Genomic DNA, 18,060 nt, shown 5'->3' with positions numbered 1-18,060 from the left:
AATAACTTAAGTAACAGTGTCATTTTTATCACAGACAATGTATAAACTCACAATAGTTTATAGGAAAAACATAACAGAAAATTGCCCACTATCAAGACTGGAAGGTAAAACAAAAAACCTCATGGACTGAGAAGACTATTACATAAAAGGATAATTACTATTGGAGGAATTGTACCATTTGCTCATGACTTTTCCCACATTTACAAAATATCCCTCAAAATGTAAAGTATGAGTATCGCATTGAGTCTGAAATGGCTGATGTGTAGGGCTAGAGACCTTTAGGATTTCCAGAAATACCAGAAGCCAAGAAACAACGCGCAGAAAATGAAAGTAAATCGAGTCCAAAGAAAGAAAAGGAATACATAACATTACCAGGGAACATGGAACAAAGAAACTTTTGAAAGTGAAAAAAAAAGGTTAAGTTTGGTAGAAAATGTAAGACAGGTACGGGAGGCCTGAAAGAGAGAAGTAACTGACAGAGCAGGAAAGTGCACAGATTTGAGGAAACTAGAAAATATTACCATTGTGTCAACCATTAGTTAGTAAATATATTTCTATCAAATGCTCAAGGATGTTCACATCACCAAGAAGGTAAAGTATAAAGGTGATGCTCCTGAAATTGAGGTACCATTTCTCCTCCCCAATTTAGTGGGTCATTCTCAAGCACCGTATTTCATGTCATAATTATTGGGAAATTACAAAAATATCACCAGGTCAATTTCAAAATTTTCAAATCATCCATATGAAATTTAGCCTTATTTAGAAATTAATTTTTATGGTCGATGAACTCTCCTTTAATATTGGTCAGTTTGATAAGTTTCATTACAAAAAAAAAAAAAGCAACAGCCCGGTGAAAGCGAATCACAGAAATTTTTGACAACTTGGAAGTGAGTAGAACAAATTGTAAGGAAGAGAGGAATGGAAATCAAAGACAGCAAAGAGGTTTTCAGGTTACAAAGGGAAGAGTCGGTGGTATAAAAAAGAAAAGGACGGGGAGTGTCTGCAGGGAGTGGGGTATGCTAAGCTCTGCAACGGTTTAACAAGTATTTAACATTTATTACTCAAATATTTTTAGAGAAGTAACAAGACTGAAAATCATTGACTTACTCGATTAAATCTGAAAAGCAATTTGTTTACTCTTCATTAACAATCTTACTTGCTTTTTAAAAAACTCATTTCATTTGGAAAATGTAAAGATATCTTCAACTTCCGCAATCCAATGGCTTATATTTTTTCAGAGAACAAATTCATGCTTGCAGAACTGTTCTTGAAAACCCAACCACTCACAAAAACTTTGATGGCTTTCTTAAACCATGGGTAAAATAAAGCATAAAGCAAGGGGTTCATGGCTGAATTATAATAAGCCCACCTACACCAAATCTCATAAATATAGGCAGGGGTTGGGAAACCCATAAAGGCATCAATTAATGATCCAGTACTATATGTAACCATGAAATCATAAATGTTATGACCGTGATACCCAGGGCTTTAGCTGCTTTCTTGGCTACTCTGGATTTATAACTGTCTGATGATGATTCTGTCTTGCCACCAGTATCTTCAATCATTTTAGCCTGTTGTCTAGCCACAAGAAAAATATTGCCATAGAGAATCAGTGCAACAAGGGTGGTTATAAAGAAGAATAGAAAATCTATCAACACCCAGTTTTGATTTACAACTGTCTGACAACCTCCTATACAGTTGAGGGCACTAGATAATTCTTCTAGCCCATCATCATAGGCACCTGTGTAGAACTCGACACCACTGTAAGTAAAGGGCAGGATCCAGGAGATGCTGATGTATATCCCCGACACAGACACCGTGAACTTGGTGGGATAGACCAGAGGGTCAGTAACAGCAATGTGCCTTTCAGTGGAGATGAAGCTCAAGTGGAAGAGGGAAGAGTAACAAAATGCCACATCACAGCAGCTGTAAAGGGCACAAAATCTGGCTCCAAAGTACCAGCAGCTCTCCACGGACCTGACCGTGCTGAAGCGCATCACAGTCACACCCACCAGAAAGTCAGCGCAGGCCAAAGAGTTGATCAAGAAATTGGCTGGAGGATGCACCTGCTTGAAATAAAGAACTGAAGTCATCACCAAGAAGTTTCCGAATCCAGCCAATAAAGACCTAAAGCCAAACACTGCGTACAGAATCACCCGAGATCCAGACAAGTAGCGGGTTTTAATACAAGGTCTATTCACATTCTCATAGCAGAGCTGCACAATATCAGTTGGGAAAGGTTGCTAGTCATGGTTCTGCAGTTTGATGCCTGCTGTGTTGCTGCCTTCAGAAAAATGGTTTTCAATTCTGTAAATTAAAAATATAAAATAAAACTGCATACTTGAGTACTACGTTTAAAAGTTACCTCATGTTACATCCATTTCCCATTTTGTTATGAAGAGTAATTAAAAGAATTTTTTAAACTTAGAAATGTATTCTTTCTGTGTTTACATAATTATTTCTGTAACTATGTCTAAATTTCACAGATAGGTAACTCTAAGCAAATCTTCTATGATTTTTCATCAGTCCAGAAATCACATTATCTGAATAATTGAAGAAATTTAAATACCTGGTCATTTACACCTGTGAGTTTCTTCCTTGCAATGGATAATTACATGTAATAATTCCAAATTTAAGAAGTCACCTGTTCCTGCTTTTTTCAAGTGCAAATGTAATACTGAAGAATCATTCTTCAAGACTGATATTTAAGTAGGTTGTCATGTGTCAAAAAAGAAGAGTGAAAACATAAGTCAAGAGCATTACAGCTGAAGAAAAATAAACATAGCACCTTCAAAGGTTGTAAACACATGGGAAATCTGTGAAATTCAGGTAAGCATCAATTATGACATCAGTAACAAATGAAGAAATGCTGTAACAGCAATGCCCAGTGACACTGGTAGTTCTCCAAGAGGACCTAGGTGTTAATGATGGTCTATTCTGTCTTTGTAGTTTGTTATTGAAGAATTATTCACAGCCTTGCCACTAATTAATAAATTTGCTCTAATCCCAACCAACACTGAGGCAAATGACAGCAACTGTTCTGTAATTTTCTATGTCTGAACACTCCATTTCAGTATTTTTTAAAAATACACAATACGTTTTTAAAGTAGCAGCTGTACTTTTAGTAGCAACCAGTTGAGAAAAATACATGATGGACAAGAGCAATTATGCATTCAGTAATATTTTAAAATAAATGTGTATTTTATTAATAAAAATAAACACATATTTTTAATATAATATATATATGTGAGAGACATAGTATTTATGAAGTCTACAACCTGGGGCATGAGTGGATTAATTATATCTTTGTAGTAATTGCCTACTTCCATCTTCAGTGTGTCTTGTTCCAAATATATTCATGGCTCTGCAGCAATTTGGTATTCAGCTAGCCAAGAAGTTAATATATTTGTATAAATAAATGAGATGTAGAAGAAAGGAGTGGTGCTGTAGTAATCATCTAGATAGTCTGGGGGAAAAATAACCAAGTGTGTTTTATTAATCAAAAGACTTCATTTATGAAGAATTTCTAGGAAAGTAGAAAAATAAAGAGTACATTTGCAGTGTATTCTTCACTTACGGATGTGAATAAGAGCTCAAAAACATCACTGGACAGTATTTATTTCTGCAATCAGTTCATCTAAAGATTACACTCTACATAGTGCAAGTGAACAGAAGAGTGTATATATATTTTAAGTCCCCCAAATGGTTTTCCTTATTATTTATGTGTGTCAGTGTCAGTTTACACTTGCAATTATGGAAGGAACACACATTTCTATGAAGACAACAATCCTGACTCACCGTCAAAGGGACACTTCTTGGGGAGTGAGTGTGGGAGACCTTAACTGTGCTCTTTTGAATGGTGACCAGTAGACCTGTTCCATGACATCATGGTCTGAACCACACAGGTATTCTGCTGCAAATACCTTTCATCCTCTTTTACCTTTACCTTTTCTTCTCCTAAATACTGTCAGCTCTATTTGAAAGGTATTAATGCACAAATGTGAAACAGCTTAATCTTGTGTAAAGTATTTCGAAACTGGTTCATTAATAAAACATATAACACATAATGTTTATGTAACTCTATTTACTTAGTGATCTCTTCTTCTCATTTCATGAAACAAGTTTGTTACAGGGAATTCTCTGGCGGTCCAGTGGTTAGGACTTGGCGCTTTCACTGCCATGGGCTGGGTTTGATCCCTGGTCAGAGAACTAAGATCCCACAAGCCATGCAGCGTGGCCAAAAAAAAAAAAAAACAAGTTTGCTACAGAATAGTCTGTGAAAATCAGCTAGCTACATAAACAAAGATTTAAGGCTGTGATTCAAAGACTTGAAAAGGCAAATCACCCTATTATTAGTTTTTTTCAAATTTTTACTCTATCTTAAACACTCAATGTATATGTTTAATTAAAATGAATTAAAATTCATGTGACTAAGAAATTATCAGATGAGAAAACTGAAGCTCTTCCTAGAGTCTACAATACCAGTTTGGGTACTTGCTAATTTGAAATAATTCTTGGTTATATTTGGGTCATTCGGTTTTACATTTCCAATGCCAAATACAGTGTCTAGTACAAAGAACGAACTCAAAAGTGAAAAAAATGTTAATTTGAATTAGCCTTTTTATAAAATTCTTATTTTACTTCAGATTGCTAAAGAAAAGCAGTACAGAAACCATCTCTTTGTCCACATGCTCATTTGACCATAATAAATTATGTCCTCCAAAAGTAAAATGCAGTGTAATCATATAATCACTGTACATGTTCTTTGAACACAGTGTCTGTAAAATGGAGAGGAGGCATCACCAGGGTTTGGAAAACACAAGAGCTTCAGTGTTTTTCAATGTTTGATTCACTGGGAAATTTCCATTGCAGCTTTTTCTAAAGTCCTTGTAGATTAACAAAAGCTTCAGGAATTTATAACCTTGTATTTACTTCTCAAACCAAGTATACTTTGGAAGAAGATTTTTGTCCCCCCAAAATCCACCTTCAAGTTAGGCAAGGGTTTGTTTTCCCCTATATACATTTTGGACAAATAAACATTGGTAACAAGGATAGAAGGATCTACAAAATTCAAATTATTTGAAGAAACAATGAGAAATTTCAGACGCAAAGGTAGAGAATCAGAAAAGCATAAAAGAATACGAAATGGAAAATAATCAGCAAATCCGATTCATTTATTTCTAAATGCTAAAAAAATGTCAAAATGTATGAAGAAAACAAATGTTTTAGAACAACTAACCGCTGAATGTTAATATCCTCCTAGTTGGCAAATGATTACACTTGCCTCTCTAGATCCAAGTGTTTGATTTTGCACTTGACCTTAATCCACATTAGCTTTTTTTTTTTTTTTTTTTTTTGCGGTACGCGGGTCTCTCACTGTAGTGGCCTCTCCCGTTGCGGAGCACAGGCTCCGGACGCGCAGGCTCAGCGGCCATGGCTCACGGGCCCAGCCACTCCGCGGCATGTGGGATCTTCCCGGACCGGGGCACGAACCCGTGTCCCCTGCATTCGCAGGCGGACTCTCAACCACTGCGCCACCAGGGAAGGGAAGCCCCCACATTAAAGTCCCTGCTATAATCTTACCGATATACATCTGTTTCTTCAGAGAGTAAATTAATTGTTGATGAATCACTTCTTAAGACTTTGCCACTTGCAATAAGTTTTATTGCCTTCCAAAACCATGGATAAAGGAAAGCGTATATCAAGGGGTTCATAGCTGAATTATAATAAACACACCACACTAAAATCTCATAAACATAAGGAGGAGTTATAAAATTCATATGAGCGTCACTTATAGCATCAGTAATGTATGGAAGCCAAGAGACCAGAAAAGCTGCCATAGCAATACCCAAGGTTTTAGCAGCTTTTCTCTCTCTCTTTGCCACTCTTTCCTTATAACTCTCTGAGGAGGACTGAACTTGGCTGGCTGTACTTTCTATCTTCCTGGCCTGATATTTAGCCACCAAAAATACCTTACTGTATATAAACAAACACCATGGCAACAGTGGGTATAAAGAATAGAAGAAAACAAATTAGAACCCAATTTTGATTCATTGAAGCCGGACAGCCTCCTACACAGGTGAGAGCAACTACTAGGTCCTCAACCCCTTCCTCATGGACCCCTGTGTGAAAGATAGAAAAACTATATGTGACAGAAAAGAACCAAGAGAGAACAATGCATATTCCTGAAACCAAGTCAGTAAACTTGGTTGGGTAGGTCAGAGGATCAAGTAACAGCAAAATATCGGTCAATAGAGATACAGCATAAGTGAAATAAAGAAGCAAAACAGAAGGAATTATCAAAACATGTATGAAATTTACAGTAACTCTCCCCAAAGTACCAGCAGCTCTCCAGAGACCTCACTGTGCTAAAAGGGCATCACAGTCACTCCCACCAAGAAGTCCGCACAGGCCAGGGATGCGATCAGAAACTTTGTAGATGTGTGCAGCTGTTTGAAGTGAAGAATAGCAGTAATGACCAGTAAGTTTCCAAACACAGCCAGCCGGGCCCCTAAACTGAGGACTGCACACAGAATTGCCCGAGGACCTGCTGAGTAAGGAATCTTAAGACAGGACCCATTCACGTTCTTGTAGCAGAGTTCCACAGCTTCAGCTTGGGAGAAATTTTTCACCATTGCCTTCTTGTTTGAATGATTTCAAGGTTCTCAAATTCCCTATTTCAGCAATATAAAACAAGAAGAAGATGGCAATTTCAAAAGCTTCTGTGAGAGGAAAACAATTTCTAGTTAAAATGAAAGCTAGTAACTTTTCTCCCATTTTGAGGGGCATATTAACTATAACCTCTTGGTCTTGCCAAAAAGTATTCCCAAGTTTTTAATATATTTAGAGTGAAAACTTGTTGCAGAAAGTCATTAAAATTATAGTCAACATACTTAGTCCAATGATATGTTTTATAAAATGTAATTAGCTAATCACTAGAAAATCCTTTTTTTGTTTTACTTTACCTTTTGAAATCTTGCCTGTAACCACCTGAGTTGAGAACTAATTAAGCTACCAAAGGCTGTTTTATTTACTAAGCTATCACCCCTAAGTAGTCATTTCAGCAGTAATGATAAACTATACTTCATTCTTTGAAGAAGGAAGAAATAAATTACATCTTCTTCAAATTATAGCCTCAAAAATCCCTATAGTATAGACTGTAAAGACTGAGGAAACATTTACTCATAATAGCTTGTTAAACTTATTTGGGGAACAGATTTCTTCTATTGCTTATATTTTCAGAGTTTATGGGGTTTTCTTTTTGTATTCCTTCATGGTCTGGATAGCTTAAGATGATTTGGAGAACGATTCTTACCAGATTGATACTAATATATAACCAGTGTGTAAGTATTTTCCCTGCTACTAGCCAGTTTTAGATGTCTAAAATCAGTAAGATTGATTAAAATAAGCTATAACTCACCTAGCCCCTTACCTTCCCATCCTTAAAAAACAGTATATTTTTAAACCTACCACAGAGGAGTAGGCAACGCCCGGGATGGTCTTGGGGCAGGGTGGGGAGGGAGGTTCTAGATTAGCCATGTCTCTGGTGGGAATGGATTCATGCTAAGTCCTCCAAAATTCAAGTAATGACCAACTTGGTTTCTCCCGGTGTTTGTTTGTTTTTATAGTGAGGAATACAGTCTTCAAACACTTTACAGAGCTCACCAAACAATAGTGACTAATTATTTTTTTACTTCATTTAACCATGAAAATGTACAACCTTGCATCTATATCTTAATTGAACTAGAGACTAGACTACTTGTATTGCCATTATCTAGTACCAGAGCTCTGTCCTCTATTGAAAGTGCAGGTTCTTAAAAAAAGGCTATGTGAACACACCTGTGTATCTTTTATCTATATATCTATACTCTCTAGTAAATAGGCTTTGTTAATCTGTGAATTTTAAATGTTTGTGTATGTGTGGTATGTGTATATATACGCCTGTGGTACTTTCAGGATTTACTAGTCCATGAATTTTAAATCAACTCACTTTTACTTTTTTTTTTTTTTTTTTTTTGGCTGTGTTGGGTCTTCGTTTCTGTGCGAGGGCTTTCTCTAGTTGCGGCGAAGGGGGGCCACTCTTCATCGAGGTGCATGGGCCTCTCATTGTCGTGGCCTCTCTTGTTGTGGCTCACGGGCTCCAGACGTGCGCAGGCTCAGTAGCTGTGGCGCACGAGCCTAGTTGCTCCGCAGCATGTGGGATCTTCCCAGACCAGGGCTCGAACCCGTGTCCCCTGCATCAGCAGGCAGATTCTCAACCACTGCATCACCAGGGAAGCCCCTCATTTTTATTTTTATTCCTCAAGTTTATACTTATTTAAGCCCTTACTGGCTTAATGGCATAAATCTAAGTCTCCTCCTTAGAGAGCATCTCCCAGTTACTCCTGAGATTCCCAAGGTGGGTGCATCCATGTGCTCACCAGTCAGTTTACCCAATAAAAAGACCATTTGACACCCCATATTTTCTTCTTCTGCCCCAGCTCTCCAGATAAAGTCCACCACATCTCTTGTCTTATTCTAGAGCTGGCTAAAGAAATTTCACACTGCCACCATAGATGGTATCCTGCCTTAGAGTCTGAGTGTCTATGTAAAGGCTGCTTATCTCCCCAAGCTTTAGGCTCCCCACTTCACTGGTAATGCTGCTGTTGTGCAAAAGGAGAGAGACCCCTTCCTCAGGTCTTTCCACTTGGGCCCTAAAATAGCAGGCTTCAGTCTTACAGAGTGTCTCAAATCTTACCCTTCCCTAGAAGCAGACACTTGAGGAGAGATGAGCACTCCTAAGACCCACATCTTGGTGCTTAATATTTTACACCCGTAAAAGGAACTAGAGCTTCTCAAAGAAATGATTCATCCAAGCCATGGGACGGGGAAAGTACAGGATGAAACTGGAATATATTTTTATATGAGACACTTTTTTTTAAATGTTGGAGCACTTTCATAAGGACGCTGTTACAGCATGAGTAGGTTCCCACTGGCCAAATATGGGACAATTTGAGTGCTAAAATAATTAGGGAGAGTAAAAACAAATTATAAACTATTAGAAAAAAATGAGAAACTGTGACACCATATTAATTAAAGAGAAAAAGAAAGAGAGATGATTGTAGATAGATAGACAGATCAGTAGGTAGATAAAGAAGGGCTCTTTATTATAGTAGAATACCAAGTGCAACTGATACATATGGAGGGGGTACTGGAGTTGGAGCATCATAATTTTGGAACCATCACAATAATATTGATTCAGAGTGAATCGTCAATGGATGCTAAATCTGGTGGGAGGGGAGGGGAATTTTGATGAGAGTCTAGATAAAGCATTTTGAAATAGAGTTTAACCAATGCAACAGAACTATTTTCTACAGATATAAATGGTTAATTAGGAAGAGCACAGACACAGTAATACCACCAGTCCTCCTTGGCAAGATGTGATAAATAGCTCCTTTAAATTCTTTTTGTCTTTCCATGACGCTGGAAATTCTTAGCAAAGCATCATCTTTAACAGCTCTCTGGAAAGTGTATTTTACTGTGAGGGGCAATGTAGTAGAATATTTTTCATATCTAGTATCACATTATATCCATAGACAATCCATTCTTGCCTAGCATAGAGACTGAGAAACTGGACATGTTCATTGTACAACAGAAGGTTCAGAAAAGAAGTGTTTGTTGGGTGGCCCTGAAACATAAAGCAGTCAGAGGACAACACAGGAACACAGTGAGTCCCTAAGAGGAGAGATGCCAAAGAAAATATATGCCAAGTATCAGGTCCATATTGTTACCTTAGATTTTTAACATTTGCTTAAGAGTCTTAATGATTCCCTAAAATATTCTTGGACAAGTTTTGAAGCTTTAGATCAGAGGAAACAAGGTTTCATGTCCTTGTTGATTCAATGCTCTTGTTAGTTAATTGAGTTGAATCACATATAGTCTAGCCCAGAGATAGCTATCTAATAAAACTTTCTGTGATGAAAGAAACATTCTATAATCTGCACTGTCCAATATGACAGCCACTGTTCACATGTGGTTATTGAACACTTGAAATGTGGTTTCTCACTGATTTTTAATTCAATTTAATTTTAACAAATTTAAGTTAAAATAGCCACATGTGGCTAGTTGCAACTGTATTGGGCAGATTAGGCCTATGCTAAAGGGACAAAACAAAAAAGACCTATCACAGCACTTTAATTTCGAGAGCTTTTTCAGCATACAAGCTTTATTTAGGTCATTTTGCCTAGCAAAACTGGACTTCTTGCCCTGAAAATAGTATTGATTATTTTGTTTTGCTTTTCAAAGTTTATTTTTTAATTTAGTGAGCACCTATGATTAAGGCAGAGTAGTGGGGTAATTAAGGACACAGTCCTCGGTGGGGCTGTGGGGGGAGAACACAGACCTCAGGTTTAGAAAAACTCATACTCAAATAGTAGTACTTAATTATTCAGAACCTCAAATTTTAGAAATTCAGAAATCCTAAAGTGGCATGGGGAGAAATATTTGGCTGTTATTTTTTCACATACTTTTTCTGCTCCTGTCTGACAGCAATCTTACTCCTGTCTTTCTAGGGCTGCAGTTACACTATGTTAAACCACTGGATATTATCTAACAATTCTCTGAGGCCACATTCTTTTTTCCAATCTTTTTTTCCCTCTCTCTTCTTAATATTGGATAATATCTCATGAACTATCTCCAACTTCACTACTATTTTCCCTGTAACTTCCCTTTGGCTAAACCCCTCTAGCAATCTTTTATTTCAAATACTATATTTTTGTCATTTCTAGAATTTTCATTTGGTGTTTTATTGCCTTCAGCTCTCTGCTGAGATTTCCCATGTTTCATTCATGGGTAGCATATTTTGTTTTACTTCATTGAGGGTAGTTATAACAACTGCCTTGACCTCCTTATCTCCTAGTTCATGTTTATCATCTCAGGGTTGGTCTCAACTGATTTTCTTCTTTCTTAAGAATGTGTCCCATTTTCCTAGTTTTTTGTATGTTGGATAATTTTGGGTTGTATTCCAGACATTGTGAATATTAACTTTTGGAGCCTCTTCTCAAACGTTCAGAAATAGCAGGAGTATCAATAAAAGCAACAACAAATCATGAAAGTGGTGATTAATGAAAGTTTATTGTGCCCACATCAAAAGACAGTTTGTGAGCCAGGAGCACTCAAACCAAAACTTGGAATAAGGCTCAGGAGTATATGGTTTCAAAGCTTATCTATCCAGAAGGCAGTGACTTAATTCTTCACAGTGATTGGTTATAGTATTAGAATTTTCTTAAATGATGGGGAATTGGTTAGTGGTTACTTTATATGAATTTTGGAAATAGTTCAAGTTTTGCTTGCTTGTGATTTCCTAGAGGCATAAGGAAGAAAGACCCAGGTCAAGTTAGTGCTGCAAATTAAGCTAAATTAAGCTTTGTTTGTATGATTAAACTGGCTTTGTCTGCTCGGGGAATTTTCAAGGCTGGTCTCCATTTATTTTTGGTTTTAACCCTCTGAGTTATTTTCTCTGGTGAGTATTACCTCTTTGGTTTTAGTAGACTCTGTTTCCTGGGGGGTATCTCCTCTTATTTCAGACCCGTTGTCTTTATCTAACCTGTTTTAATCTGCTTGGCACATGTGTCATTCAGGCGTCAACCAGAGCTGTAGGTGGACAGAATTTAGGGATCCTCCAATCTGGCTCTTTTCTTTCTGAGAGTCCCATACTCTTCCCAGTCACCACAGTTACCTTGGATCTCCAGGCCAGAAAGACTGTGTTTTCCCACAAGTTCCCTGCCAACCCATGTCCTTCAAGCATGTCCAAATTATGGTTCTTCTGCCTTTCTGTAGGTTTGGGGATCTACCCTAAATCTTTCTAGTGAGTTAAATTTCTGCATAGAACAACCTACAAATGGATTCAATGTTGTGAATGAGGAACAATGAGGATTCCAGGATGATTCCTTGCTTTCAGGCTGAGACACCAGGTGGAGGAGAAAGTGTGGGTAGGGCGTGGAGAGGGGAGAGGATTTCCAGTTGGGACATGATGAAGCTGAGATGTTTAAGGACAATTAAGTTGGGAACTGTCCAGTAGACTAATGGATAAATCTGTGTAGAACTCAAAAGACTAGAGGGAGTTATTTGGGGCCATCATCATATATCATAATCAGTCACCCAGGGAACTAACAATGTTGAGGGAACGATTCTTCATTACAGATCCACTGTGTGTCAGGCATCTAGTAAGTGCCACTATAACACGATAAAATTGCTTTTCTCAGATCACATGTGAGTTATTAATGACTTTACAATTCCAGACTATGAATAAAATTGTCCAAGGTGCTAGATTTGTTTTATAATCCATGGAACAAGTTAGGTATAATAATGGTTCTGAAATTTCCAGTATTCTTTCTTGATCAAAATCTTAGGATACAATATGCTCCATCACATAGTTCAAATGATATAATACTTTTTTTACAACTATTTAAAAAATTTCCACTTCTTATCAGTGTTAGAACATATCTTCATTTGGGATAGTCTCTTTGGTTTTAAGAAAAACTGTGTTTCTAAACACTATTTTCCTGGTTTTGAGGGAATTTTATCCAAAATCGAGTAATCATTTACTTAACACAATATAAATTATGATGCTTGAAAATTAAATTCCTAAAATAGTAAGTAAAAGTATGAAGGGGATTGGGGCATCTTAACTCATTATTTCTAGACAGGTCTTTCTTACTGACCTATTTCAAAGGTCTCCGATGTTTTAATGACCCTCTCATTTTTCCCCTGTACCTTGCTGCCCCTTAGTGGTCACTCTGAGCAATATTGGGCTGACCAAACAAAAGATAATTAAGTCAAAGCCCAGAAGGGAATTGTCTGTTCAAAAATGAGTCACCACCCTACCACCTCCCCAAAATGAGGCCCAGGCCGAACCCTTTGAAAGCACGCCAGTTAGGGACTATCCACTTTCTCCTTTCCAAGCTACCCCTCCATACAAACAAGTCAAAGAAAGGTTTTTGAACTTGTCTTCATTAGAATCCCATGAGGAGCTTAAGATTTCCAGGCCCTGCACCCAGAAGTTCCAATCTCTAGGACTGAGGTGAAATGTGCTTTTCAAATCAAGCACCCCAAATGATTCTGCCATTCCACAGAACACTTTTTGAGAAACACTGCCGCAGGAGAAGTAGCACTGTTAGAAAGGAAAGTGCTCTAAACTCGGTCAGAAAAATCAAGCCCATCCATTCCAGTCATACTTGCTAAGATCCTTCTAGAGCCAGGCGTCCATGCCAGGTGCTAAGAGTGCAGATAAAAGCCACAACCCCTAGCCTGTTCATAGTCTAGTTTGGGAGAGGCCAAGTAAACAATTACAGCACTCTGAGATAAGAACTCTGGAAAGAGAGAGGAGGAGTATTCAGGGGGACAAGGAGGGAGTGACGGAAGGACCCTGGGAGAGCCAGGTTGATGGTATTTATTGTAGAAAGTTCTCCAGTCAAAGAGACTCCGAGGGGCTTCCCTGGTTGCGCAGTGGTTGAGAGTCCGCCTGCCGATGCAGGGGACACGGGTTCGTGCCCCGGTCCAGGAAGATCCCACATGCCGCGGAGCAGCTGGGCCTGTGAGCCGTGGTCGCTGAGCCTGCGTGTCTGGAGCCTGTGCTCCACAATGGGGGAGGCCACAACAGTGAGAGGCCCGTGTACTGCAAAAAAACCCCAAATAAACAAACAAAAAAATGTGTAAAGAGCTAGATGAAACATTCACGGTCAGGATCTTTCTTTAGAAAAAGAAGGCAAAATTACAAAAAATAATTAGCTATGTACATGAAGTTGAGAAAAGCAATCACAGCAGTTTCTTAGTTTCTACCTAAGAAACTAGGTAGGGTGGAGCCTGAGAAAGTTTCTTATTATCAAGCACCTGATGTGAGAGGTACTTTCCATAACTATCCACTTGAAAACTTTTTCTTTACATAATAATAACTGTGGCCTCTGATGGTTTAGCCTCAAAGGATCTCTGTCCAAATATTTATTAGTTCTTGTGGTAGTTTCAACATATGTTCATAAATTTTTAATATTCCTCCCTTCTGGAGGTAGAACTCAATTTTCCTCCTCTTGATTGTGGACTGGACTTTGTGATTCTCTTCTAATGGGTATAGCATAGAAATGGAAAAATAGTAACTCAAAGACATCACCTTAACCAAGGTGTGAAGATTAATATCACCAAAAGACATATCATTCTGATATCATGTATCCTCTGAAATGATATGTTGAGAACACTTCACCTCCCTGGTATTCTTTTCAAAAATCTGTAACTCAGTCTAATCGTGAAAACATCAGACAAACCTGAATTGAGGGACTTTCTAACAAAATGCCTAACCAGTACTCTTAAAGTGTCAAGTTCATGACAAAAAAGGAAAGACAGAAAACTGTCACAGATTGGAGGAGACAAAGGAAACATGCTATTTAAATACAATGTGGGATTGGATCTTGGAATAGAAAATGGACATCAGTGGGAAACTAGGGAAATCCAAATCATTAGTTTAATTGAAAGTACTATGCCAATGTTAATTTTTTAGCTTTGACAAATGCACCATGGTTATGTAAGACGTTAACACTGGGAGAATCTGCGTGAGGTGTATATGGGAACTCTGTACTATTTTTGCAACTCTTCTGTAAGTCTACAATTATTCTAAAATGGAATTTACTTTAAAAACGAGGAGGAAGAAAGCACATTCTAGTTAAAGGCAACTGATAGAGCAAAGCGCAGAAATAAGGGAACCCTTGGTGTGGGTTTGGAGAGCTGGTGGGAAGGAAGTGGGAGCAGAAAGAGATGGAGAAGTTCTTTAAGCTAGCATATTCCAAAGCATAAATTTTGGTGCAGGGAAAGGCAGAATTCAGATCACATAGGTCCTTTTATATAAGGTGACCATATAATATATCATCTGAATTGGGACACTTTTGAGAAGGAAAGGGAGTGCTCAGAGACAGAAGGCTGGAAAAACCAGCCTAAACTGGGGCTGTCCTGGGCAAACTGGATGTATGATCACCTTATTTATATGCCATGTTAAGGGGCTTGGATTTGATTTTGAGAGCAATGTTTTCCATAATAGATACCATGTAGATCTCTACAGCCATTAAGTATAAAAAAAGTTCTATGGTCAAATACATTCAGAAAATACTGGTTTAAAGAAAGTTATACTTGTTTCTTTACCGAACCACTTCTCAGAGCATTTAATTTATAAACATGCACCTCAAATCTTCAGGAAGGCATCGTAATAAGATTTCCAGACATTTCTCTATAGATGCCCTTCTATGATTCCTCCCCCTAATCTATACAACCTTTTACCCCTGACCAGCCCCAGCACTTTTATTTTTAAGAAGTACATTTGGGGGCATGTGGCAATCACGGTGATGGCATGAAGCCTGGAGTGATGTTTTCAGATTTGCGCTTCAAATACCCAGTGGTGGCTTTGAGGATAATGACGTTGAGTAGAGCTGGAGGGACAGATGCCAATGAGGAAGGTATTGTAGTGGACTGGGACACAGAGAGAAGAGGGCACACATGATAATATGTAGGAGATAAAATTAGAGATGAACATACCAATCGTCATGCTATGATGGTCCAGGTAAGATTTCTGTGGGATTCCTATTAGCTCTATGTTTAAATGTGAAAGCAAAATCTGCTCTGTGCTTGGCATATAACTAGGGGCAGAGTGGTCTTAGAAAACAAGCAGACTGCAGAGGGAGATGAGAGGAGCTTAAAAACAAAGCACAATGGAACAAACTCTAGTTTATTAGACATTAATTTAAGATGACTTTTTTGGGGGGGGTGTCATGCTGCTCAATATGTGGAATCTTAGCACGTGGGATCTTAGTTCCCTGACCAGGGATCAAACCCGTGGCCCCCTGCAGTGGAAGCGTGGAGTCTTAACCACTGGACCACCAGGGAAGTTCCTAAAGTGCCTTTTAATCTAGCACAGATTTCTTAAAACAGCTTTGGTTTTCCCCTACATTATAATCAAAAACAAACTTTCACAGGTACACTTGTACCTCTCATTTATCATTAAATTCCTTGTCTTTTTGTATTTTCCTTTTTGTGTCTTTTACTTCTCTGGCTGTCCCACAAGATCACATGGTGGGCCTTTTAAAAAATATTTTAGTTCAGGGGCTATAATGTGAACAAGCAATTGTCTCCTGTTTGCTAGAATTGCTATTCCAAACACTGGAGATACAGCAGTGAAGAGTTCCCTAGCCTACATGGCAGAGGTTATTTAGGTTGTATTTATATTAATAAGGATACAAGTATGCAGATAACAATTCCCGGTCAAAGACTTACTTCTGATTGCCCTTTGAATTCTTTCCAAGAAGACCCAAATCCCCAAAATTACTAGCTCTGAAAAATCCAAATCACAAGTCTTCAGACATAGGGAATTCTTGCAAGTATAAAGGATTTGTTTGGGGAGAAGTGAAATGATCACCTGTTACATTGGCAGAATTTTTGATCCCTGCTGTGTTCAAGGCACCTGGCTAAGTTTCACTAAGAAGCAGGCTGATGCTCAGGTGGGATACCATAAATATCAGGAACTCTTCTGGCATTCATTTATCCTCTGTATCTCTAAATTTTGCAGGGCTACCTAAACTATACCTATTTTTTTTTCACTTGAATACAAAGGATACAAAGGAGTGAAATCTTATTCCTAGTTTTCAAAAGACCTGGAAGAAATCCACTCATATTTTGAAACATGAGAAATCGGAAGGAGCCCAGGAGGAGGATTCACACAACTGAGCTTTGGTCCTCATTCAGTCAGTAACTAGCAGGGTGACCTGAAGAGACCACCAAGCCTCCAGTTCTTCAACAGTGCTTCGTGATGTCCCCTCTCACAGTCCAGGGTTCTATCAAACATGATAGGATGTTTGGAAAGCGCAGCAGACACTACGTAAATGTAAATTTTTTGCATGATAGTTCCTTGAATGACTGACATGCCTCTTCCTAAATTTACCAACCACTTCCTAATTTCTAACTCCAATGCACAACTTTCGGTTCTTAATTTACTTGAACTTTCTGTGACATGTGCTATCATAGACCATTCCCTCTTTTTTGAAATGTTTTCCTTCATTCTCTACTACACCTTTTCCTGGTTTACTTCCTATCTCTCTGATTACTCCTCTTCATGGTTTTTCTTCCTCTGCCCTCCCTTAAACATAGAAAGTCCACAACATCCCATCCTTAGGGTTAGTGAGCTCATCTCTTCCCGTAGCTCCAACCAGAACTCTATCCGGAACTCCAGCTCACATTCTCAAGTACCTGTAGGACACTGGACATCTCTGAGTCTCTCTTCCCCAGAATCTTCAACACCACAACACGTCCCAAGCTAAACTTACTGTCACTTTGCTCCCTCATTTCACCACCTCCATCCTCAAACTGCAATTGCTTTATCAGCAATCTTAGATCTCAGCTACATTATGCTCAGTTTTGTGTCTTAAAAAGAGGAGTCATCTCTTTCATTCTCTATATCTAATTGATTTCCAAGTCTTCTTAAATATTTCTCAAAGCAGTCCTCACCTCCTCTTCTCCAATGTATTTGCCTTACTACAGTCCTTCAATATCTCTGATATTGGAGAAATTATTAATTGGGGGATGCTACCATTGCAACAGCCTCCTAAGTGGTCAAAACTCTCTCTCACTTTTATTTCCCTTTATTTTTTGCCCATTCTCCAAAGGTTTCTTCAGAGCATGGAATTATGAGGACATCACACTTTTGCTTTCATAGTTTAACTCCTATTAGATATTCATTTAACATGATATACAGGCTTTTCATTATATAAACTCCACTTGATTTTCTAGTCTCATGCCCCTCCATTCCACCCACTCTGCTTTAGTCTAATGAAAATTAGAAGAGATCCCTGAGAGTTTGAACTTGCCTGTGATTTTATGAAGTTTTATGTGTTCTTCCTTTTGGCTGGAATGTCCTTTCCCATCTTGTCTTCCCAGTGAAGTCTCACACATTTTTCAGGATTCTATTAACACTTCCCTTTTGGAACGGTCCCTGACCCCACAGTAAGTCGTCCTCATCTCTGGGCTCCCTCTGTGCTGTGTACAAATCTTTAT

The 18,060-nt window shown here is 38.3% G+C and overlaps 2 protein-coding genes across 2 annotated transcripts; both read right to left on the bottom strand.

Moving 5' to 3' along the window:
* Positions 1-1,224: 1,224 nt before the first annotated feature.
* On the bottom strand, positions 1,225-2,251 carry LOC307061144 (trace amine-associated receptor 6-like; the record flags this gene model as incomplete). Its single annotated transcript, XM_079716157.1, is given in 3 exon segments — positions 1,225-1,445; positions 1,448-2,230; positions 2,233-2,251. Coding segments are annotated over 3 exon segments (1,023 nt in total).
* A 3,328-nt stretch (positions 2,252-5,579) lies between these two features.
* Positions 5,580-6,635, bottom strand: LOC307061558 (trace amine-associated receptor 9-like; the record flags this gene model as incomplete). The annotated part of the gene is given in 4 exon segments (XM_079716739.1): positions 5,580-5,990; positions 5,992-6,228; positions 6,230-6,376; positions 6,378-6,635. Coding segments are annotated over 4 exon segments (1,053 nt in total).
* Positions 6,636-18,060: the final 11,425 nt, after the last annotated feature.

The sequence above is a fragment of the Hyperoodon ampullatus genome (assembly GCF_949752795.1).
Source record: "Hyperoodon ampullatus genome assembly, chromosome: 12".
Taxonomy (NCBI): Eukaryota; Metazoa; Chordata; class Mammalia; order Artiodactyla; family Ziphiidae; genus Hyperoodon; species Hyperoodon ampullatus.
Note: the sequence above shows the minus strand (reverse complement) of the source record. Positions and strands in the feature narration are given on the sequence as shown.